Raw genomic sequence first — 19,124 nt, 5'->3', positions numbered from 1 at the left:
CATAGGGGTTTTGAAATGTCCTAGGCCAGGGATGTCAAACTCAAATACACGGAAGGCCAAAATAAAAAGCTTAGACAAGGTCACGGGCCAAACTTGATATTTATAAAAAATAGTATTCAATTGAGAACGTTTTTCCTTTGAACTTTTTCATATGGAAAGAAACTTCAAGGGGTTGTCACACAAATAAAGTACATTTAATTAATAGATCTTAAAATAAAATAATGGATTAATATAATATGTTATGTAAGAGCAGTAAAAAGCATTTGGCCCAATAGCCTAGTTTAAATATATACTAACAAAGGATAAAAAACCTTGAATAATACAGATAATAAAGTATGATGGCAAAAAAGAGCCCCCAAACACAATATGATACCCCCACAGTGAATTCCTCCACAGTACCCTCCATGCCCCCATTCCTCAATCCCTCCGACAAAGAATGATGACCCCAACACAGTATTATTCCCCAACTGTAATCCCCACACAACCCTCCATACAGTATTATGCCACAAAAAGTTCTCCAAATAGTATAGTGGACCATACATAGTCCTCCATACAGTATAACGGGGCCCTGCATTGCATTCCATACGGTATAATGGCCCACCATAGTGCTTCATAGAGTATAATGGCCACAAAAAGTTCTCCATATAATATAAAAGCCCCACATAGTGCTCCATGCAGTATAATGGCCATAAAAAGTGCTCCATACAGTATAATGGTCCACATAGTAATGCTCCATACCTTATAATGGCTACAAACAGTGGCACAAAGAGTGCTTCATACAGTATAATGGCTCCACATAGTGCTCCAGACAGCATAATGGACCCACATAGTACTCCATACAGTTTAATGGCCCCACATTGTTCTCCATACAGTATAATGGCCAAAATAGTGCTCCATACAGTATAATGGCCACATATAGTGCTCCATACAGTATAATGGCCACATATAATGCTCCATACAGTTTAATGGTCCTACATAGTGCTCCATACAGTATAATGTCCTCAAGTACTGCTCCATATAGTGTAAAGGGCCCCACATTGTGCTCCATGCAGTACAAAGAGCCCCACATAGTGCTCCATACAGTGTAATGGCCTCATACAGTGCTGCATATAGTATAATGCGCACCACATAGTGCTTCATACAGTATAATGGCCCCATATAGTGCTCAATACAGTATTAGGCCTTCTTCACACGTCCGTTTATTGTGTCTATATATTTAAGGGCTGCAAATACAGACACACGCACACCCATTGCATTCAATCAGGTTTTTCACATGGACCGTGTGTCTGCGTGAAAAACCCACAAACATGTCAGTTTTTTTTCCACAGCACGAAAAAAATGTGTGCTGCGCACGTGCACACTGATGACACATGAATGACATATTTTGCTCCCATGCAATTTTTATAGTCAGCAGAGGGAAAGCCCACAGCTTGGGGCTGAAGGTAATAATAATCAAGGACAAGGGACAATATCCCATAAGGTTCCCAGGCTATTAATTACAGCTCACAGCTGGTTGCTTAGACTTTCCTGGTGAATTTATGGGGAATCACAGAAAAAATATGAGGTAGGGTCCCCCTATAAATTTAAACCAGCAAAGGCTAAACAGACAGCTGTGGGTTTATAATAATAGCCTGGGAAGTGTCAGAGAGATTGCTCCTCCCCAGGCTACCAATATCAGCACTCAGCTAACCCAGAAATGGCACATCTATAAGATGTGCCAAATCTTGCGCCTAGCCTCGCTCTTCCCACTTGCCCTGTGGCTATGTCAAGTAAGGTAATAGGGTTGGGGTTGATGTCACCATTGTGTTGTCAAGCTATATCAAGCCCAGGTGTTAGTAATGGATAGGCGTCTATAAGACCCCATAGAAAGTTTGGAGAAAAAAAACACAGCAAGAATAAAATCTTTTATTTGAAATAATACAAAACACCCTGTTTTAGACTTTTATTTAACAATCAGAACATAGTTATACTCACCTTATGCCTATTCCATTGAAGCCCATGTCGCCTGTAACAAACTGAAAATAATAAACACCAATAATACTCACCTTATGCCAAATCCACCGATGCCCATGTCCTCGTGTAAAAAAACAAAAATGACAAACAACCATATCCCTCACTTCTCCAAAGTGCAGGTAAGCTATACTGTCCCATGCTGTAATCCATCTCTGTGATATCTGGTTTTCAACATGAATGGTACCATGATGCGACTGTCCACGCTGAAATTCAGGACACATGGTGCTGTTAGTGCAGTTCACTGTGAGCAGGGATGATGAACTGTGGTGATCTCCATGAGATACAGAGAGAAACTGTCTAATGGTCCCATGGTAACCCCCAAACTGTATGATGGCCCCCACATTAGCCCCCAAACTATATAATGGCCCCCATATTAGCTTCTATGCTGTATAATCTCAACCACATTAGTCACCAAACTGTATAATGATTACCAATAGAGAAAATTAAGGAATAGTTTTCCAATATAACAACCTATATTTACATTATCATAAGATAAAATGACATGTTACAATAACACTGTTAACCACGTACCAAAAAATATGAGTACACCTCAGATGGTTTTACCCTCCGTCGAAAATTTTAATATTTTGCTGAAATAGAAAAGATGGAGTCACACATCAATAAATATCATGGCCAATCCACTCAAATTTTATAGAAGGCCCACAGTTACCAATGCTGGTCATCACAGAATTACTAGCAGGTACATATAATATAAAATCTAAACCATCAAAAAAAGCCTTTTTCTAACTAATTCATTCGGATAAAGTGCATATACATCACTGCAAAATTGCATAACAAATATAATGATTCTAATATAAACAGCTATTGCACCTAACCTATTCACATATACCTGTATAATGGCTTCATAAGATCATCATAATATACCTGCAGTTATGATGCCCCTAGATGTGTGGTCCAAAAAGCTGCATTTCGACGTGCGTTTCACCGCCTCTGCAGTTTCATCAGGAGTTCTTGGTGAAGGTATTCCTATTAGATTGGTAAATGAGGTGTTCTCTTTAAGTGTATAAACTGTATAATGACAAAAATAGGAGAAAAAGGAGCAAACTGATTACATCCGGTAAAAATAGTCATATAACTTTATTAATTCGCAGAAAAGATAAAACATCTCAACAGTACATAAAGAACCATAAACGATGCAGATTGCTATATACCCCACCCCCCACCTATCACCACCTCATATTGCACATGAGTCCCTAAAAAAAAATAAAATAACATAAAGGTCCAAAGACCATAACCCTGAGGGAGCAGTGCATCCAAAAGTGGACACCTGGAGGTCAGCATGCATCCATAAATTGACTAAGGATAAAGTAACACCTGTCTATCTTTCATATAAAGTGTGGAAGTAACTAGCAAAAGATGCAATGCTTACAAGCAGATGAGTGGGAACAAGGGGGGTCAGATGGAGGGTCCCCATAAACAATGCAGATTGCTATATACCCCACCCCCCACCTATCACCACCTCACATTGCACATGAGTCCCTAAAAAAAAAGAAAATAAATAACATAAAGGTCCAAAGACCATAACCCTGAGGGCACATTGGTATATGGGAGGGGGAAAACTTTTCAAGATGGGTGTTGACCTTGGCTGCTATTTTGAAGTTGGCCATTTTGGATCCAACTTTATTTTTTTCAATGGGAAGAGGGTCATGTGACACATCAAACTTATTGAGAATTTCACAAGAAAAATAATGGTGTGCTTGGTTTTAATGTAACTTTATTCTTTCATGAGTTATTTACAAGTTTGTGACCACTTATAAAATGTGTTCAAAGTGTTGCCCATTGTGTTGGATTGTCAATGCAAGCCACTTCTCCCACACTTGACACACTGATAGCAACACCGCAGAAGAAATGCTAGCACAGGCTTCCAGTATCCTTTGTTTCAGATGCTGCACATCTCATATCTTCACAGCATAGACAATTGCCTTCAGATGACCCCAAAGATAAAAGTCTATGGGGTTCAATGGCCATTCAACTGGCCTACGATGACCAATCCGCTTTCCAGGAAACACAAAAATTGGAACACAAAAATTGATGGTATGGTGTGGTATTTGGGGTACAAAGATAGTGGGGCCATTCTTTATCCGTGGAAACCTCAATGCTACTGGATATCTGAAATTGCTACATGATGATGTGTTGCCCTCTTTATGCACTGAAGATGGCACGTTCCCTGAGTTTTTCCAGCAAGATGGTGCACCACCACATTATGGGTGTCAGGTCAGAGCATTCCTACATGAACAGTTTCCTGGAAAGTGGTTGTCGTGGGTCAGTTGAATGGCCACCAAGGTCTCCCAATCTGACCCCCTTAAACTTTTGTCTTTGGGGTCATCTGAAGGCAATTGTCTTTGCTGTGAAGATTCGAGATGTGCAGCATCTGAAACAAAGGATACTGGAAGCCTGGGCTAGCATTTGTTCTGCGGTGTTGCTATCAGTGTGTCAAGCGTGGGAGAAGAGGCTTGCATTGACAATCCAACACAATGGGCAACACTTTGAACACATTTTATAAGTGGTCACAAACTTGTAAAAAACTCATGAAAGAATAAAGTTACATTAACCCCTTCCCGACATGTGACGGAATAGTACGTCACATGTCGGGACCCCCGCTTTGATGTGCGCTCCGGCGGTGAGCGCACATCAAAGTCGCGACATGTCAGCTGTTTTTTACAGCTGACATGTGCGCGCAATAGCGGCGGGTGAAATCGCGATCACCCGCCGCTATTAACTAGTTAAATGCCGCTGTCAAACGCAGACAGCGGCATTTAACTACCGCATCCGGCCGTGCGGCCGGATATGAGCGCATCGCCGACCCCTGTCACATGATCGGGGGTCGGCGATGCTCCTCCATTCAGAGGCGTAGCTAGGGTTTCAACTTAGGGGGGGCGAAACATCTGAGTGGGCCCCTAACCAGCTAACCCTGATTACAGCTACGGTTGCGCACTCTAATTGTGAATATAGGGGAACCTCAGAATATGACTGCTCTGTTATTGAAAATAAATCTATATACAAAAACGAACATTGACTTTACCGCCATATTGTGACCATATGCAACTTTGATGGTCACAATACTCTGAGTGCCCCTATAACAATAATGCTTAAGTGCCCACTTAACATTTCATAATGTACCCTAAGTTCCCCCATGTACTGCTCCATTATACACAGTATGGTGAGCTCAAAGCTTAACACAACAACACAAAAAACCATTACACAGGCAGAGATGCTTACCTGTCTGAGGCCTCCAACCAATTACACTAACCAAAGTGCAGCGGACCCAAGTTAAGATGGTGGATGACAAATGCACAGGTGCAATAATACCAATACTGCAAGCCAGCCTACAATCAGGATTTGGCCACCTGGCACACCTGCGCAAAAATGATCTGTATGTGGCATGTTCACACAGAAATACAAAGCATATGGCTCAGGCCTATTAGTAACGCCATATAGCGGGCCAGCCATTGCTATCATGCATCCTGTGTGAACAGAGGCCACAGTATACAGAGCCATCTGGGGCCCAGCTGCACCCTGAAAAAATGACGTGTCCAAAAACATAACAATGTATGTAAGGTATTAGTTGGTATTATGGCCACAATACTTAAGCCGGCAACCCGCGTCAAGGGTCCTCACATATTGCCGGTCCTAACGCTAACCTCTTATGGTTTTTTTTTCTTGAGCTTAAAGCTTCCCTATACACAGTCTAAGGCCCCCACAGCTCCCCTATACACAGTATGATGTTCCCACTGCTCCCCTATAGATAGTATGAGCCCAATGCTCCCCTATACACAGTATAATGCTGACAGAACTCCACTATAGAAAGTATAATGCCCCCCAGAGCTCCCCTATATACAGTGTAATGGGCCAACAGCTCCCATATGCACAATATGCCTTCACAGTTTCCTATACACAGTATGATGGGCCGGCAGCTCCCGTCAAACAGTATGATGTCCCCCACAGTTCCCCTGTACACAGTATGATGGGCCCGCAGCTCCCGTCAAACAGTATGATGTCCCCCACAGTTCCCCTGTACACAGTATGATGGGCCCGCAGCTCCCTTATACACAGTATGATGGGCTCGCAGCTCCCTTATACACAGTATGATGGGCTCGCAGCTCCCTTATACACAGTATGATGGGCTCGCAGCTCCCTTATACACAGTATGATGGGCTCGTAGCTCCCGTATACACAGAATGATGGGCCTGCAGCTCCCGTATACACAGTATGATGGGCCTGCAGCTCCCTTATACACAGTATGATGGGCCTGCAGCTCCCGTATACACAGTATGATGGGCCCGCAGCTCCCTTATACACAGTATGATGGGCCCGCAGCTCCCTTATACACAGTATGATTGGCCCACAGCTCCCATATACACAGTATGATGTGTGCACAGCTTCCTTATACACAGTATGATGGACTCGCAGCTCCCTTATCACAGTATGATGGACCCACAGCTCCCATATACACAGTATGATGAGCCCCCAGCTTCCTTATACACAGTATGATGGACCCACAGCTCCCATATACACAGTATGATGAGCCCCCAGCTTCCTTATACACAGTATGATGGGCCCGCAGCTCCCTTATCACAGTATGATGAGCCCCCAGCTTCCTTATACACAGTATGATGGGCCCGCAGCTCTCTTATAAACAGTATGATGTGTGCACAGCTTCCTTAAACACAGTATGATGGACTCGCAACTCCCTTATACACAGTATGATGGGCTCGTAGCTCCCGTATACACAGAATGATGGGCCTGCAGCTCCCGTATACACAGTATGATGGGCCTGCAGCTCCCTTATACACAGTATGATGGGCCTGCAGCTCCCGTATACACAGTATGATGGGCCCGCAGCTCCCTTATACACAGTATGATGGGCCCGCAGCTCCCTTATACACAGTATGATTGGCCCACAGCTCCCATATACACAGTATGATGTGTGCACAGCTTCCTTATACACAGTATGATGGACCCACAGCTCCCATATACACAGTATGATGAGCCCCCAGCTTCCTTATACACAGTATGATGGACCCACAGCTCCCATATACACAGTATGATGAGCCCCCAGCTTCCTTATACACAGTATGATGGGCCCGCAGCTCCCTTATCACAGTATGATGAGCCCCCAGCTTCCTTATACACAGTATGATGGGCCCGCAGCCCTCTTATACACTGTATGATGAGCCCGCAGCTCCCTTATCACATGATGGGCCCGCAGCTTCCTTATACATAGTATGATGGACCCGCAGCTCCCGTATACACAGAATGATGGGCCTGCAGCTCCCGTATACACAGTATGATGGGCCTGCAGCTCCCTTATACACAGTATGATGGGCCTGCAGCTCCCTTATACACAGTATGATGGGCCTGCAGCTCCCTTATACACAGTATGATGGGCCCACAGCTCCCGTATACACAGTATGATGGGCCCGCAGCTTCCTTAAACACAGTATGATGGACTCGCAACTCCCTTATACACAGTATGATGGGCCCGCAGCTCCCTTATACACAGTATGATGGGCCCCCAGCTCCCTTATACACAGTATGATTGGCCTGCAGCTTCCGTATACAGTATGATGAGCCCGCAGCTCCCTTATACACAGTATGATGGGCCCGCAGCTACCTTATACACAGTATGATGGGCCCGCAGCTCCCTTATACACAGTATGATGGGCCCGCAGCTCCCTTATACACAGTATGATGGGCCCGCAGCTCCCTTATACACAGTATGATGGGCCCGCAGCTCCCTTATACACAGTATGATGGACCCCCAGCTCCCTTATACACAGTATGATGGGCCCGCAGCTCCCGTATACACAGTATGATGGACTCACAGCTTCCTTATACACAGTATGATGGGCCCGCAGCTCCCTTATACACAGTATGATGGGCCCGCAGCTCCCGTATACACAGTATGATGGGCCCGCAGCTCCCTTATACACAGTATGATGGACCCCCAGCTCCCTTATACACAGTATGATGGGCCCGCAGCTCCCTTATACACAGTATGATGGACTCACAGCTCCCTGTCATGATTTGGATGCCCCGGTCATTTACTCCTCCTCCGGCGTATTCACTATTTTGTGGCACTGCTGCAGTGCCGCTGCTCAAACTTGTGAGCGCAGCTTCTGACTGGCCAGAAGTTAGAAGCTATGTCACAAGCGCTCAATGTAAGACTATGAGGCTATGTGCAGACGTTGCGGATTTGTGTGGATTTCCTGTGTTTTTTGTGCAGATTTCACCTGCAGAATCCTATACAGGAGCAGGTGTAAAACGCTGCGGAATCCGCAAATAGAATTGACATGCTGCAGAAAATAAAATGCAGCGTTTGTGCGGTATTTTCCGCACCATGGGCACTGCGGACTTGGTTTTCCATAGGTTTACATGGCACTGTAAACCAGATGGAAAACTGCTGTAAATCCGCAGCCGCGAATCCGCAGCCGCTAATCCGCACCGTGTGCACATAGCCTGAGAGTGAGAAAGAGGCCAGAACAAGGCTCCCACAGACTCACATTGATTAGTGACCTCTGCGCTGCTCCATGAAACACTGGAGCCGCGGACAGGTCACAAACTGCAGGAGACGGAGCCGAGCGGAGACTAAAGGCTCATTTCCACTTGCGAGGAAAACGGACGAGTGCAATCCGATAAAAAATCGGATTGCACTCGGACCAATGTTAGTCAATAGGTGTCTTTTCATTTGCGATTTTTTTCTCAGCCGAAATCGGACTGAGAAAAAAATCGCAGCATACTGCGATTTGCTGCGAGTCTCGGACGAGACTCGCCAATGCAAGTCAATGGGTGCGAGAAAAAAAACGCATGGAATACGGACCATCCGTATTCCGTCCGCTTTTTACGTATACCTTACCATTCTGTGGCATAGAACACTGTAAATGATCCTGTAAATGACTGTATAAAAATAGTTGCAGAGAAAAAAAACGGATTGCATACGGATGTCATACAGATGTAAAACGGATGGTGCGATTAAAAATTGCATAACACTCGCATGACAATCGCATGGCAATCGCATACACTAAATCCGTTTTTTCGGTCCAGATTACGGACCGTTTTTTCTCTTGCAAGTGGAAATGAGCACTAAAACAGATGAAAACGCCGGAAGATGAATATCAGACAGGGGGCAGGGGACGTGGATTTTCAGCACCGGTCCAGCAATGAAATAAAAAAAAATGCTGGTGGTGCTGTAAATGTGATGCAGCTCTTGGTTACTGTATGCCGGCTCCTTATACTAATACTCATAAAGACCCAGGTGGTATGTATCAAAAGCCCCCTACCCCCCCCCCCCTCCCCCCTCCAGCCTCCCCAGACAGCAAATATTACATGTGATGGAGTACATATAATATCATAACTAAACATAATATTCAGCCCCCAGTGACATGTCCCCCTCCCCCACTTCAGCCCCAATACCCCCATCGTCTCACAGCCACCCCTCGGTGCCCTGTCCCACCTCACCCACCTTCAGCCCCCACACCCCCATGGTCTCACATTTACCCCCCAGTGCCCTGTCTCCCCTCCCCCACTTCAGCCCCAATACCCCCATCAGCTCACATCCCCTCAGAGCCCTGTCCCACCTCACCCACCTTCTCCCCTCACAACACCCAAATGGTCTTACATTCACCCCCCAGTGTCCTGTCTCCCCTCCCCCACAATACCCCCATGGTCTCACATTTACCCCTCAGTACCCTGTCCCTCCTCACTAACTTTCAGCCCCCACAATACCCCAAAGGTCTCACACTGACATACCTGAATTTGATAAACCTAATAAGTCCCATCCCCACTTACTGATAAAGTTTGCACTGCAGGCAGGACCAGGAAGTGTAAGTGAAATGTAAGATGTGGGCACTAGGACCCAGCGTGCCTGAGCCAATCCCAGCGTGCACAGAGTGAAGAAAACTGCAGCTGGGGAAAAGCTTCATGATCAGGTCAGACGGGCGAAATCATTCACTGCAAGGGGGAGACTCTGCAGCCGGCCACTGTGCTAATAGCCAGCTTGCAGCTTGTCAGATAGGAGCAGACGTTATACTGCTCTGCTCCTATGCGGTGTTCTGCCTCATCACAGAGGTGGCCCTGGCTCCTGGTGGGCCCCTTCATGTGACAGGGCCCGGGGCGATGGCCCCCTCTGCCCCCCCAGTAGCTACGCTACTCCATTGTAACCATAGAGGTCCTTGAGACCTCTATGGTTACTGATTGCCGGTGGCTGTGAGCGCCCCCCTGTGGTCGGCGCTCATAGCACACCTGCATTTTAGCTACATAACAGCGATCTGATGATCGCTGTTATGTAGCAGAGCCGATCGGGCTGTGCCTGCTTCTAGCCTCCCATGGAGGCTATAGAAGCATGGCAAAAGTAAAAAAAAAAAGTTTTTAAAAATGTGAAAAAAATAAAAAAAATATAAAAGTTTAAATCACCCCCCTTTCGCCCCAATCAAAATAAATCAATAAAAAAAAACCCCAACCTACACATATTTGGTATTGCCGCGTTCAGAATCGCCCGATCTATCAATAAAAAAAAAGCATTAACCTGATCGCTAAATGGCGTAATGAGAAAAAAATTCGAAACACCAGATTTACGTTTTTTTGGTCGCCACGACATTGCATTAAAATGCAATAACGGGCGATCAAAAGAACGTATCTGCACCAAAATGCTATCATTAAAAACGCCAGCTCGGCACGCAAAAAATAAGCCCTCACCTGACCCCAGATCATGAAAAATGGAGACGCTACGAGTATCGGAAAATGGCGCAATTTTGTTTTGTTTTGTTTTTTGCAAAGTTTGGAATTTTTTTTCACCACTTAGGTGAAAAATAACCTAGTCATGTTAGGTGTCTATGAACTCGTAGTGACCTGGAGAATCATAATGGCAGGTCAGTTTTAGCATTTAGTGAACCTAGCAAAATAGGCAAGCAAAAAACAAGTGTGGGATTGCACTTTTTTTGCAATTTCACTGCACTTGGAATTTTTTTCCCGTTTTCTAGTACACGACATGCTAAAACCAATGATGTCGTTCAAAAGTACAACTCGTCCCGCAAAAAATAAGCCCTCACATGGCCAAATTGACGGAAAAATAAAAAAGTTATGGCTCTGGGAAGGAGGGTAGTGAAAAACGAAAACGGAAAAACGGAAAAAGCTCCGGGGGTGAAGGGGTTAAAACCAAGCACACCATTATTTTTTTCTTGTGAAATTCTCAGTAAGTTTGATGTGTCACATGACCCTCTTCCCATTGAAAAAAATAAAGCTGGATCCAAAATGGCCGACTACAAAATGACCGCCATGGTCACCACCCATCTTGAAAAGTTTTCCCCCTCCCATATACCAACGTGCCACAAACAGGAAGTTGATATCACCAACCATTCCCATTTTATTTAGGTGTATCCATATACATTTTTTTTCATATTTTTAAAACATTTTTTTTTACTTTTGCCATGCTTCAATAGCCTTCATGGGAGGCTAGAAGCTGGCATAGCCTTGTCGGCTCTGCTATATAGGAGCGATGCTTAGACCACTCCTATGTAGCAGATTTACTGCATTGCTATGAGCACCAACCACAGGGTGGCACTCACAGCAATCTGGCATCAACAACCATAGAGGTTTTCAGAAGACCTCTGGTTGTTATGCCAACGCACCAATGACTCCCGATCACGTGACGGGGGTCACCAGTGCACGCATTTCCAGCCCGATGAGTGGAAGCGCGTGTTAAATGCCGCTGTCAGCATTTTACAGCAGCATTTAACTAGTTAATAGCGGCGGGTGGATCGCGATTCCACCCACCGCTATTGTGGGCACATGTCAGCTGTTTAAACAGCTGACATGCCCCGGCTTTGATGTGGGCTCACCGCCGCACATGGGTTGCAAGTGCTTTTACACAGATGTTTTTAGCCTGGTTTAACCTAATAAATACGGTAAATAACTTAAAATAATGACGTGGGGTCCCCCCCCCCATTTTTTGATAATCACCAGCCAAGGTAAAGCAAACAGCTGCGGGCTTATGTTATCAGGCTGGGAAGGTCCCTGGTCATTGTGCCCTTCGCAGCCTAAAAATGCAAGCCAGCAGCCACCCCATAATTTACGCATCATGTGAGAGGTGCCAATTCTGAGCCTTTGCCCTTCTCTTCCCGATTACCCTAATGCGGAGGCAATTGGGGTAATGGTAGTTGTGGTTGATGACAGCTGTGATGTATCAAAAATCACAGCTGGCATAAAGCTCTGGGGTTAGTAATGGAGAGGTGTCTATCATTATGTTGGCACTATGTGAGGCTTATTGGATATTACAACTAGATACCAAGTTTCCTCAAAGTCTGAACTCTAGAAATGACTTACCGGTATTTTATATCTATTGAATCTAATTGTTTATTTTATCTTCATAGGTTTTTGTCTGTATATGTTTGTTTTTTTCTATTTTAGATACTCTATATCTGTTTAGTTTCTGTTTAGCACGTTTGGTTGGATTTCACTTTACTTGATTTTTTTTCACCAGACAGGCACAGATGACTACGGTATCTGTAATTACTCTAATTGATTTAATTGGTATATGAAGGCTGTTGTACATAGTAGCATTCACATTTATCTTTTTAGGCTGTGTGCCCATGTTGCATTTTTTAATGCGTTTCTGCCACGTTTTTTGCCGCAGCGGAAACGCTAAAAACCGCTTAAAAAACACATTCCCATGCAATCTTATGGGATTCTGCAATTGCTGTGCCGTTCTGCGGATTTTCCCCCTGCGGAATCGCATGTAAAATCCGCAGCATGTTCATTATTTCTGCGGAATCGCAGTGATTCTGCAGCCATAGGATTGCATTGAAACGCTCAATTTACGCATGTGGCTATGCCTACCATGCGTAAAGTGAGCGCTTCATGTGCGGATGGTACCGGGGTCTGGAGTCGAGGAGACTCTCCTGCAGGCCCTAGGTACTATATCCCTGTAAAAAAAAATTAATATAAAAAATAGGGATATACTTACCTTCTAATGGCCCCGGAGTCCTCCCGCCTCTCAGCGGTGCACGCGGCGGCTTCCGTTCCCAGGCATGCATTGCGCGAATCACCTGGGATGACGCCATGGTCACACGACCCTGATGTCACAAAGGTCCTTCTCGCAAAGCATCACTGGGAACAGAGCGTTCTGGGAGCGCCTCTGAGGAGATCGGGGTCCATCGGAAGGTGAGAATAACCATATATTTTTTTTTTATTATTATTTTTAACACTCTATCTTTTACTATTGATTCTGCATTGGCAGCAGCATCAATAGTAAAAAGTTGGTCACACTTGTCAAGCACTATGCTTGACAAGTGTGACCAACCTGTCAATCACTTTTCCAAGCCATGCTTCAAATCGTTTGGAAAACGCAAGCGTTCTGCAAGCTAAAAACGCTTGTGTTTTGTGGGAAAACGCATGCAAATTCTGCATGCGTTTTACCCGTGGTAGGGAGCTGCGGAAATGCTGCTGACATTTCCGCAGCCTTTCTGCAACGTGGGCACATAGCCTAAATCCTATGAGCTCCAAACCTCCCCCTCCCCTCCCCTCCCCCAACCATGCCTTAGAAATATATTTACTTAAAAAATTGGTGACATGTTCAATAATTATTTCACCCTCTGTGTATAGAATATATACAGGGAATGTAAAAATATACACTCCCCTGTTAAATTAACAGGTTTTTGTCATGTAAAAAACTGCAACATAAGAATCATTACAGAATGTTTTCCAACTTTAATGTCATTCATATTCTAAAAAATTAAATTGAAAAATAAATGGCTACCTTTTCAGGTGAGTGAAGAAAAAAAAAATAATGTGGTGGCACAAATAAGCACACCCTTAAAACCTAATGCTTTGTTGAAGTACCCTTTGAATTTATAAAGACATTCAGTCTTTTTGAGTAGGAGTCTATCAGCATGGTACATCTAGATTTGTCGATATTTGCCCACTATTCCTTGAAGTAGCTCTCGAAATCTTTCCGATTTCTAGGTCATCGTCTATGTACAGTGCCCTCTTTAGGTTACCCACACATTTTCTATTGGATTCAGTTCTGCATTTTGGTGGGCCATTCAAAAACTTTACTCTTCTTCTGTTGAAGTCATTTTTGGTTGATTTGAAGGTATGCCTATGGTCACTTTTGTGCTGAAAGGTGAAATTCCTCTTCATCTTCAACTTTATAGCAGAGGCCTGAGGGTTTTGTTGCAAGATTGACTGATATTTGGAACTATTTAGAATTCCCCCCACCTTGACTAAAGCCCCATTTTCAGCTGCCAAAAAACAGCCCCAAAGCAAAATGCTGTCTCCACCATGTTTCACTGTGGGTATGGTGTTCCTTTGGTGATGCAGTGTTGGCTTTGCACCAAATATGCCATTTGGAATTATGATTAAAAAGTTTAACCTTGGTCTCATAAGACTATAACAAGTTTTCCCACATGCTTTTGGCATGGTAGATTTGAATCATGATTTGGCAAAATATAGCCGTGCTTGGATGTTTTTCATTGTAAGAAAAAGCTTCCATATTGTGACCTTACTCAACGATTCATTGAAAAAAGGGCAATAATTAATAAAAGACATCATAGAAAAAAATATACACATACTTGCAACACCATATCCAGACACAACTGCATAACAGGTTCAAAATAATAATAAAATAACCACTCACTAACCCACCAAACATCTGTGGAGTGGCTGTCTCGTATTCAAAATGCACAGAGTCTTGTATAAGGTGACATTCACACCATTAAGTGAGATGCACCTCTGTCCATATAACAGCCTATTACCAACGCCCCTACTATTACATCAGGTGGGCTGCCAATACCATATGTGCACCCACAGGACAGACCCCCCCCACATTGCCCAGCCATCACTGGAGAGTCCTGGCCTGTATCCTGCATAAAAAAATGTGCAAAGAAGATGTATATAATTGCATGAGATATTTGTCAATATTTTGGCCAAAATACACAAGCATAGTATTTAGTATAGGGACTCGCGAGACATTGAGGACCCCTGACATGGGTTGCAAGCTTGCGTATGGTGTATACAGCAAAATACAGTAAGTGTGGCTGGGTCATTATTAATCCCAACTGTCCCAACACGGAGGACCGTGAGAATCAGGACAACCTACAAAAATAGTCCTCCAAAAAAATCACATAAAAGTAATTTTTATTAAGCCATATTAAAACATAATTAAAAAAGGGATGACATTATCCAAAAAGGACAAGCAAACATTGGGCAGAAATATGCAATAGGTCCAACAGTATACAAATATCATTACTGTTGGACCTATTGCATATTTTTGCCCAATGTTTGCTTGTCCTTTTTGTATAATGTCTTCCCTTTTTTAATTATGTTTTAATATGGCTTAATAAAAATTACTTTTATATAATTTTTTGGGAGGACTATTTTTGTAGGCTGTTATGAAATAGTGGCAGAAAAAGCATATTTCACATGTAGAAAAAGAGAATGGAAGAGGAGAACTGCTTATGAAGATATAATAATGTGGTCATTATTAACTCTACACAATCATTGAGGAAAACCTGTTAGAGGCAGCAAAAGACTTCAGACTGAGTCATAGGTTCAACTTCCAGCAGGACAACGACCCTAAACATACTGCCAGAGCTACAATGGAATGGTTTACATCAAGACATATTCATGTGTGTGAATGGCCCGGCCACCGTCCAGACCTAAATCCCATTAACAATCTGTCAAGGACTTGAAAATTTCTGTTCACAAACGTCTCCATCCAATCTCACTGAGCTAGAGCGAGTGTGCGAAGAAGAATAGAGAACTATTCGGTCTCTAGATGTGCAAAGCTGGTAGAGACAGATCCCAAAAGACTGGCAGCAGTAATGGTTGTGAAAGGTGGTCCTACATGCTGTTGACTCATGGGGGCTGAATACTAATGATCGCCAAACTTTGCAGATTTATTTTTAAATATTTAGAAAACCATGCCTCATTCCCTTTACACTTCACAAATACTTGCTACTTTGTGTTAGATCACATAAAATACATTTAAGTTTGTGGATGCAACGTGAAAAAGTTCTTGGGGTATGAATAGTTTTTCAAGGCACTATGTGTTGTAAACATACAACATTTTTGGGGTAGAAGAATATAAAACATAGGAATTCTGTGATTGTTTGGGGTTTTTTTTTTATATGGCGTCCACTATGCTGTCTAAATGACATATTAGCTTTATTCGCTTTTTGTGTTTTTATTTTAATTTCTTTGAACACTTTATCTACAGTACTGACACACTTTTGGTTCCACTAAAGCATTTGACCATGTCACCACAGTGAATTATGCCTGTCAGTGTAAAATTGCCGATTTGGCCCTTTCGCAACTGATCTCCACCCCACTATCGTGTTGATGGAGCAAAAAAGGCATCTGAGAAGTTAGACAGCCAGTATCAGACTTATCTCTGACTCCAGTGCTTGTAACAATGTATCAGCTGCAATTTGTGGCTGGACAATTCTCTTGTGAAACGGATTTATGGACTGAGAGCAGAGTAATCCGCTGTTGGTGTAGCAGCAATAAAGTGTAATTTGTGAGGGAACTTTGTAAAGGAGGTGCGCCGGATGCTGCATTGAGGTCTATCTACCATGGCTGGCCAACAAGGTTGTTGCCCCGACATGAAGTCACAACATACGGAACAGTACATCGTTATTTTCTAGAACACTTCCAGAAAAAGGTCTAATCTTTCTACTGGAACGTTCTACAATTAGTTATTAGTATGTTCTACTCTTCTCCCTCTCTCACACTGGTGAGGGTGCTTACACTTGCCTCACACTTTTTCCGGCACAATACTCTCAGGCTTTTACTCAGGCTTGGTTAGACCACACAACTAACTGCTTCTCTGTGATGGTCATGCAGAGGCAGTGCCTCACCAGATGTGACCCATCGGACTTGTTTCTACATGGGGCTGTCCACAACTGGACCGGCATGCTTTACACACCCTCAGAGATTCTTTTACACCTGACTTTTCGGAGTCCGGTGGCTGGGCATGCTACATACACACTGGTCAGTAACCCATAGTGTAAGACATAACATCATCAACATGGAACAGGAAACATTAGCCCAGGTTACAGTTGATTGATTCTTAGGGCTTGGTCCATCAGCTACGTTGTGACTACTGGACGGTAGCACAAAGAACCATCTTACCTGATGGCATTTATAGGTTTTCTTTTGGGTTGCTTGCCTGGTGTGATATTATTGTGAGACGTGACACTCCCATTTGGTGGCATTCACAATGTAAGCACACTGCCACTAAGGAATACATGAAATCCAATGTAGCTGTAAAAGTTAAAAATGTGCGCTATTTAGATAGGGTTTTTTGATCAAAGAGAGCAGAAGCCATCCAACCACATCCCTAAACATGAATGGTCCCTGAACACTAAATGTCCTAACTCTCCATGTGCCAAACCAGGCCTTGTCTGAATGGGACCACAGATAACTGGCGTGACCTTTGCTACAGGTTCTGAAAATCAATTTCACACAAAGTCACACAGTAATATGACCATTGCTATACTTGGTAGTTCAGTCACTCCTGGTATAGCTTACTGTGGTCACGTGTACATGGGACAATACTAACAGCAGATGGAACAAGAATAATGTGGGGAGGCCAGCCTTCAACCTATGAATGGTGCAAGGGTGTCGAGAGCTATGAGAGCTGGGCTTTTATGACATAGAGAAACCTCAACACTGGATCGGTTTCCCACGAAGTCAAAAATGAAATTTGCCAGAAACTGATAGATAATACAGATTGGGTAAAGGTACTTTACAAAGAAAACATTTGTATTCCTTGGAACACCCCTTCAAAATATGATACATTTTATTCTACATTTAAGTATGGATCAGCAAAAAATGGCTAAAATTTCCTGTGTTTTCTAGCGGTTAATGAACAGACACAGAATTCACAAGTCCATAAGTTGCATCAAACATTGTTCTATGCCAGAACTGTGCCCATCTTTCTTGCTTCTAACTTCCAAATTACTAGGACCACTTAATCCCTTCACCCCCAGGCAATTTTCCATTTTTTTTTTGTTTTCCGTTTTTTCTCCCTTTCTCCCAAGAACCATCATTTTTTTATTTTTCCATCAATGTAGCCATATGAGGGCTTATTTTTTGCGTCATGATTTGTAAGTTTGATTGACATCATTCATTTTATCATGTGATGCACTGGAAAGCGAGAAACAAAATTCTAAGTGTGTTGAAATTGCAATAAAAGTGCAATTCCACAATTGTTTTTTAAATTTACCATGTTCACTATATGGTAAGACTGACCTGGCAATATGATTCTGCAGGTCAGTATGATTACGCAGATACCAAATATGTATTGTTTTTTCATATTTAAGTCTTGGAAAAAAGTCGTAAATTCATAAAAAAAAAACCTTTTGTCACTATTTTCAAGGACCCATAACGTTTTCAATTTTCGGCATCTGGGGCTGTGTGAGAGCTTATTTTTTGCGCAGTGAGCTGCTGTTTTTACTGATACCATTTTGTGGTACATATGATGTTTTGATCCCCTCTTATTGCAATGTTGCATTGGCCAGAAAACGAATTCTGGTGTTTTAATTTTTTTTCTTGTTTCGCCATTTACCGATCAGATGAATTTACTTTTTATTTTGATAGATCAGACTTTTCTGAAAGCGATACCAAATATGTGTATTTTATATTTTCTTACAATGTTTTATTTTTAGTGGGATAAAAGTGGGGTTTGAACTTTTGTTTTTTTTTTATTGTTTTCATGTTTTTAAATATCAAAAGACTGACTGTGACTCCCAAACAGAAATCAGGTGTGTACAGGTGCATACTAAGAGTAGCCATCTCCATATATAACTAGCAAAATAAAGTAGCACTCTGTAGCTCTAGAAAATAGGAAAAATTGAGAGTACTTAGCGTATAAATTGGCCAATTCATGTGTACCCAGCAGCCATGACAAGTCGATTCTTGTTGCTGGGACCTCTCCTATCGGGGCTCCTATCATGGGTTGATAGCCTACATTTACATCTCTTTATAGGTATATTTTTGAGTAAAATGTAAATTGTTCTTTTAGTCTATAAACTTCTGACAAAGTCTCCGAATTTCCAAGCAATACATTTTATATATTTTTTCTGACAAAGAAA

The 19,124-nt window shown here is 43.0% G+C and overlaps 1 protein-coding gene across 3 annotated transcripts in view; it reads right to left on the bottom strand.

Annotated features, from left to right (window-relative positions):
* Positions 1-19,124, bottom strand: part of LOC143786094 (hemoglobin subunit alpha-3-like) — a 223,423-nt gene that overhangs the window by 43,530 nt on the left and 160,769 nt on the right. The window contains exon 3 of one of the 3 annotated variants that reach the window (XM_077275304.1): positions 17,161-17,292. The exons of the other annotated variants lie outside the window; for them this stretch is intronic. Coding sequence (XP_077131419.1) covers positions 17,161-17,243 — 83 coding nt within the window. The 5' untranslated portion in view covers positions 17,244-17,292. The remainder of the gene's footprint in view (positions 1-17,160; positions 17,293-19,124) is intronic. 3 annotated transcript variants of the gene reach the window in all.

This window comes from Ranitomeya variabilis, chromosome 7 (assembly GCF_051348905.1).
Source record: "Ranitomeya variabilis isolate aRanVar5 chromosome 7, aRanVar5.hap1, whole genome shotgun sequence".
Classification (NCBI taxonomy): domain Eukaryota; kingdom Metazoa; phylum Chordata; class Amphibia; order Anura; family Dendrobatidae; genus Ranitomeya; species Ranitomeya variabilis.
Note: the sequence above shows the minus strand (reverse complement) of the source record. Positions and strands in the feature narration are given on the sequence as shown.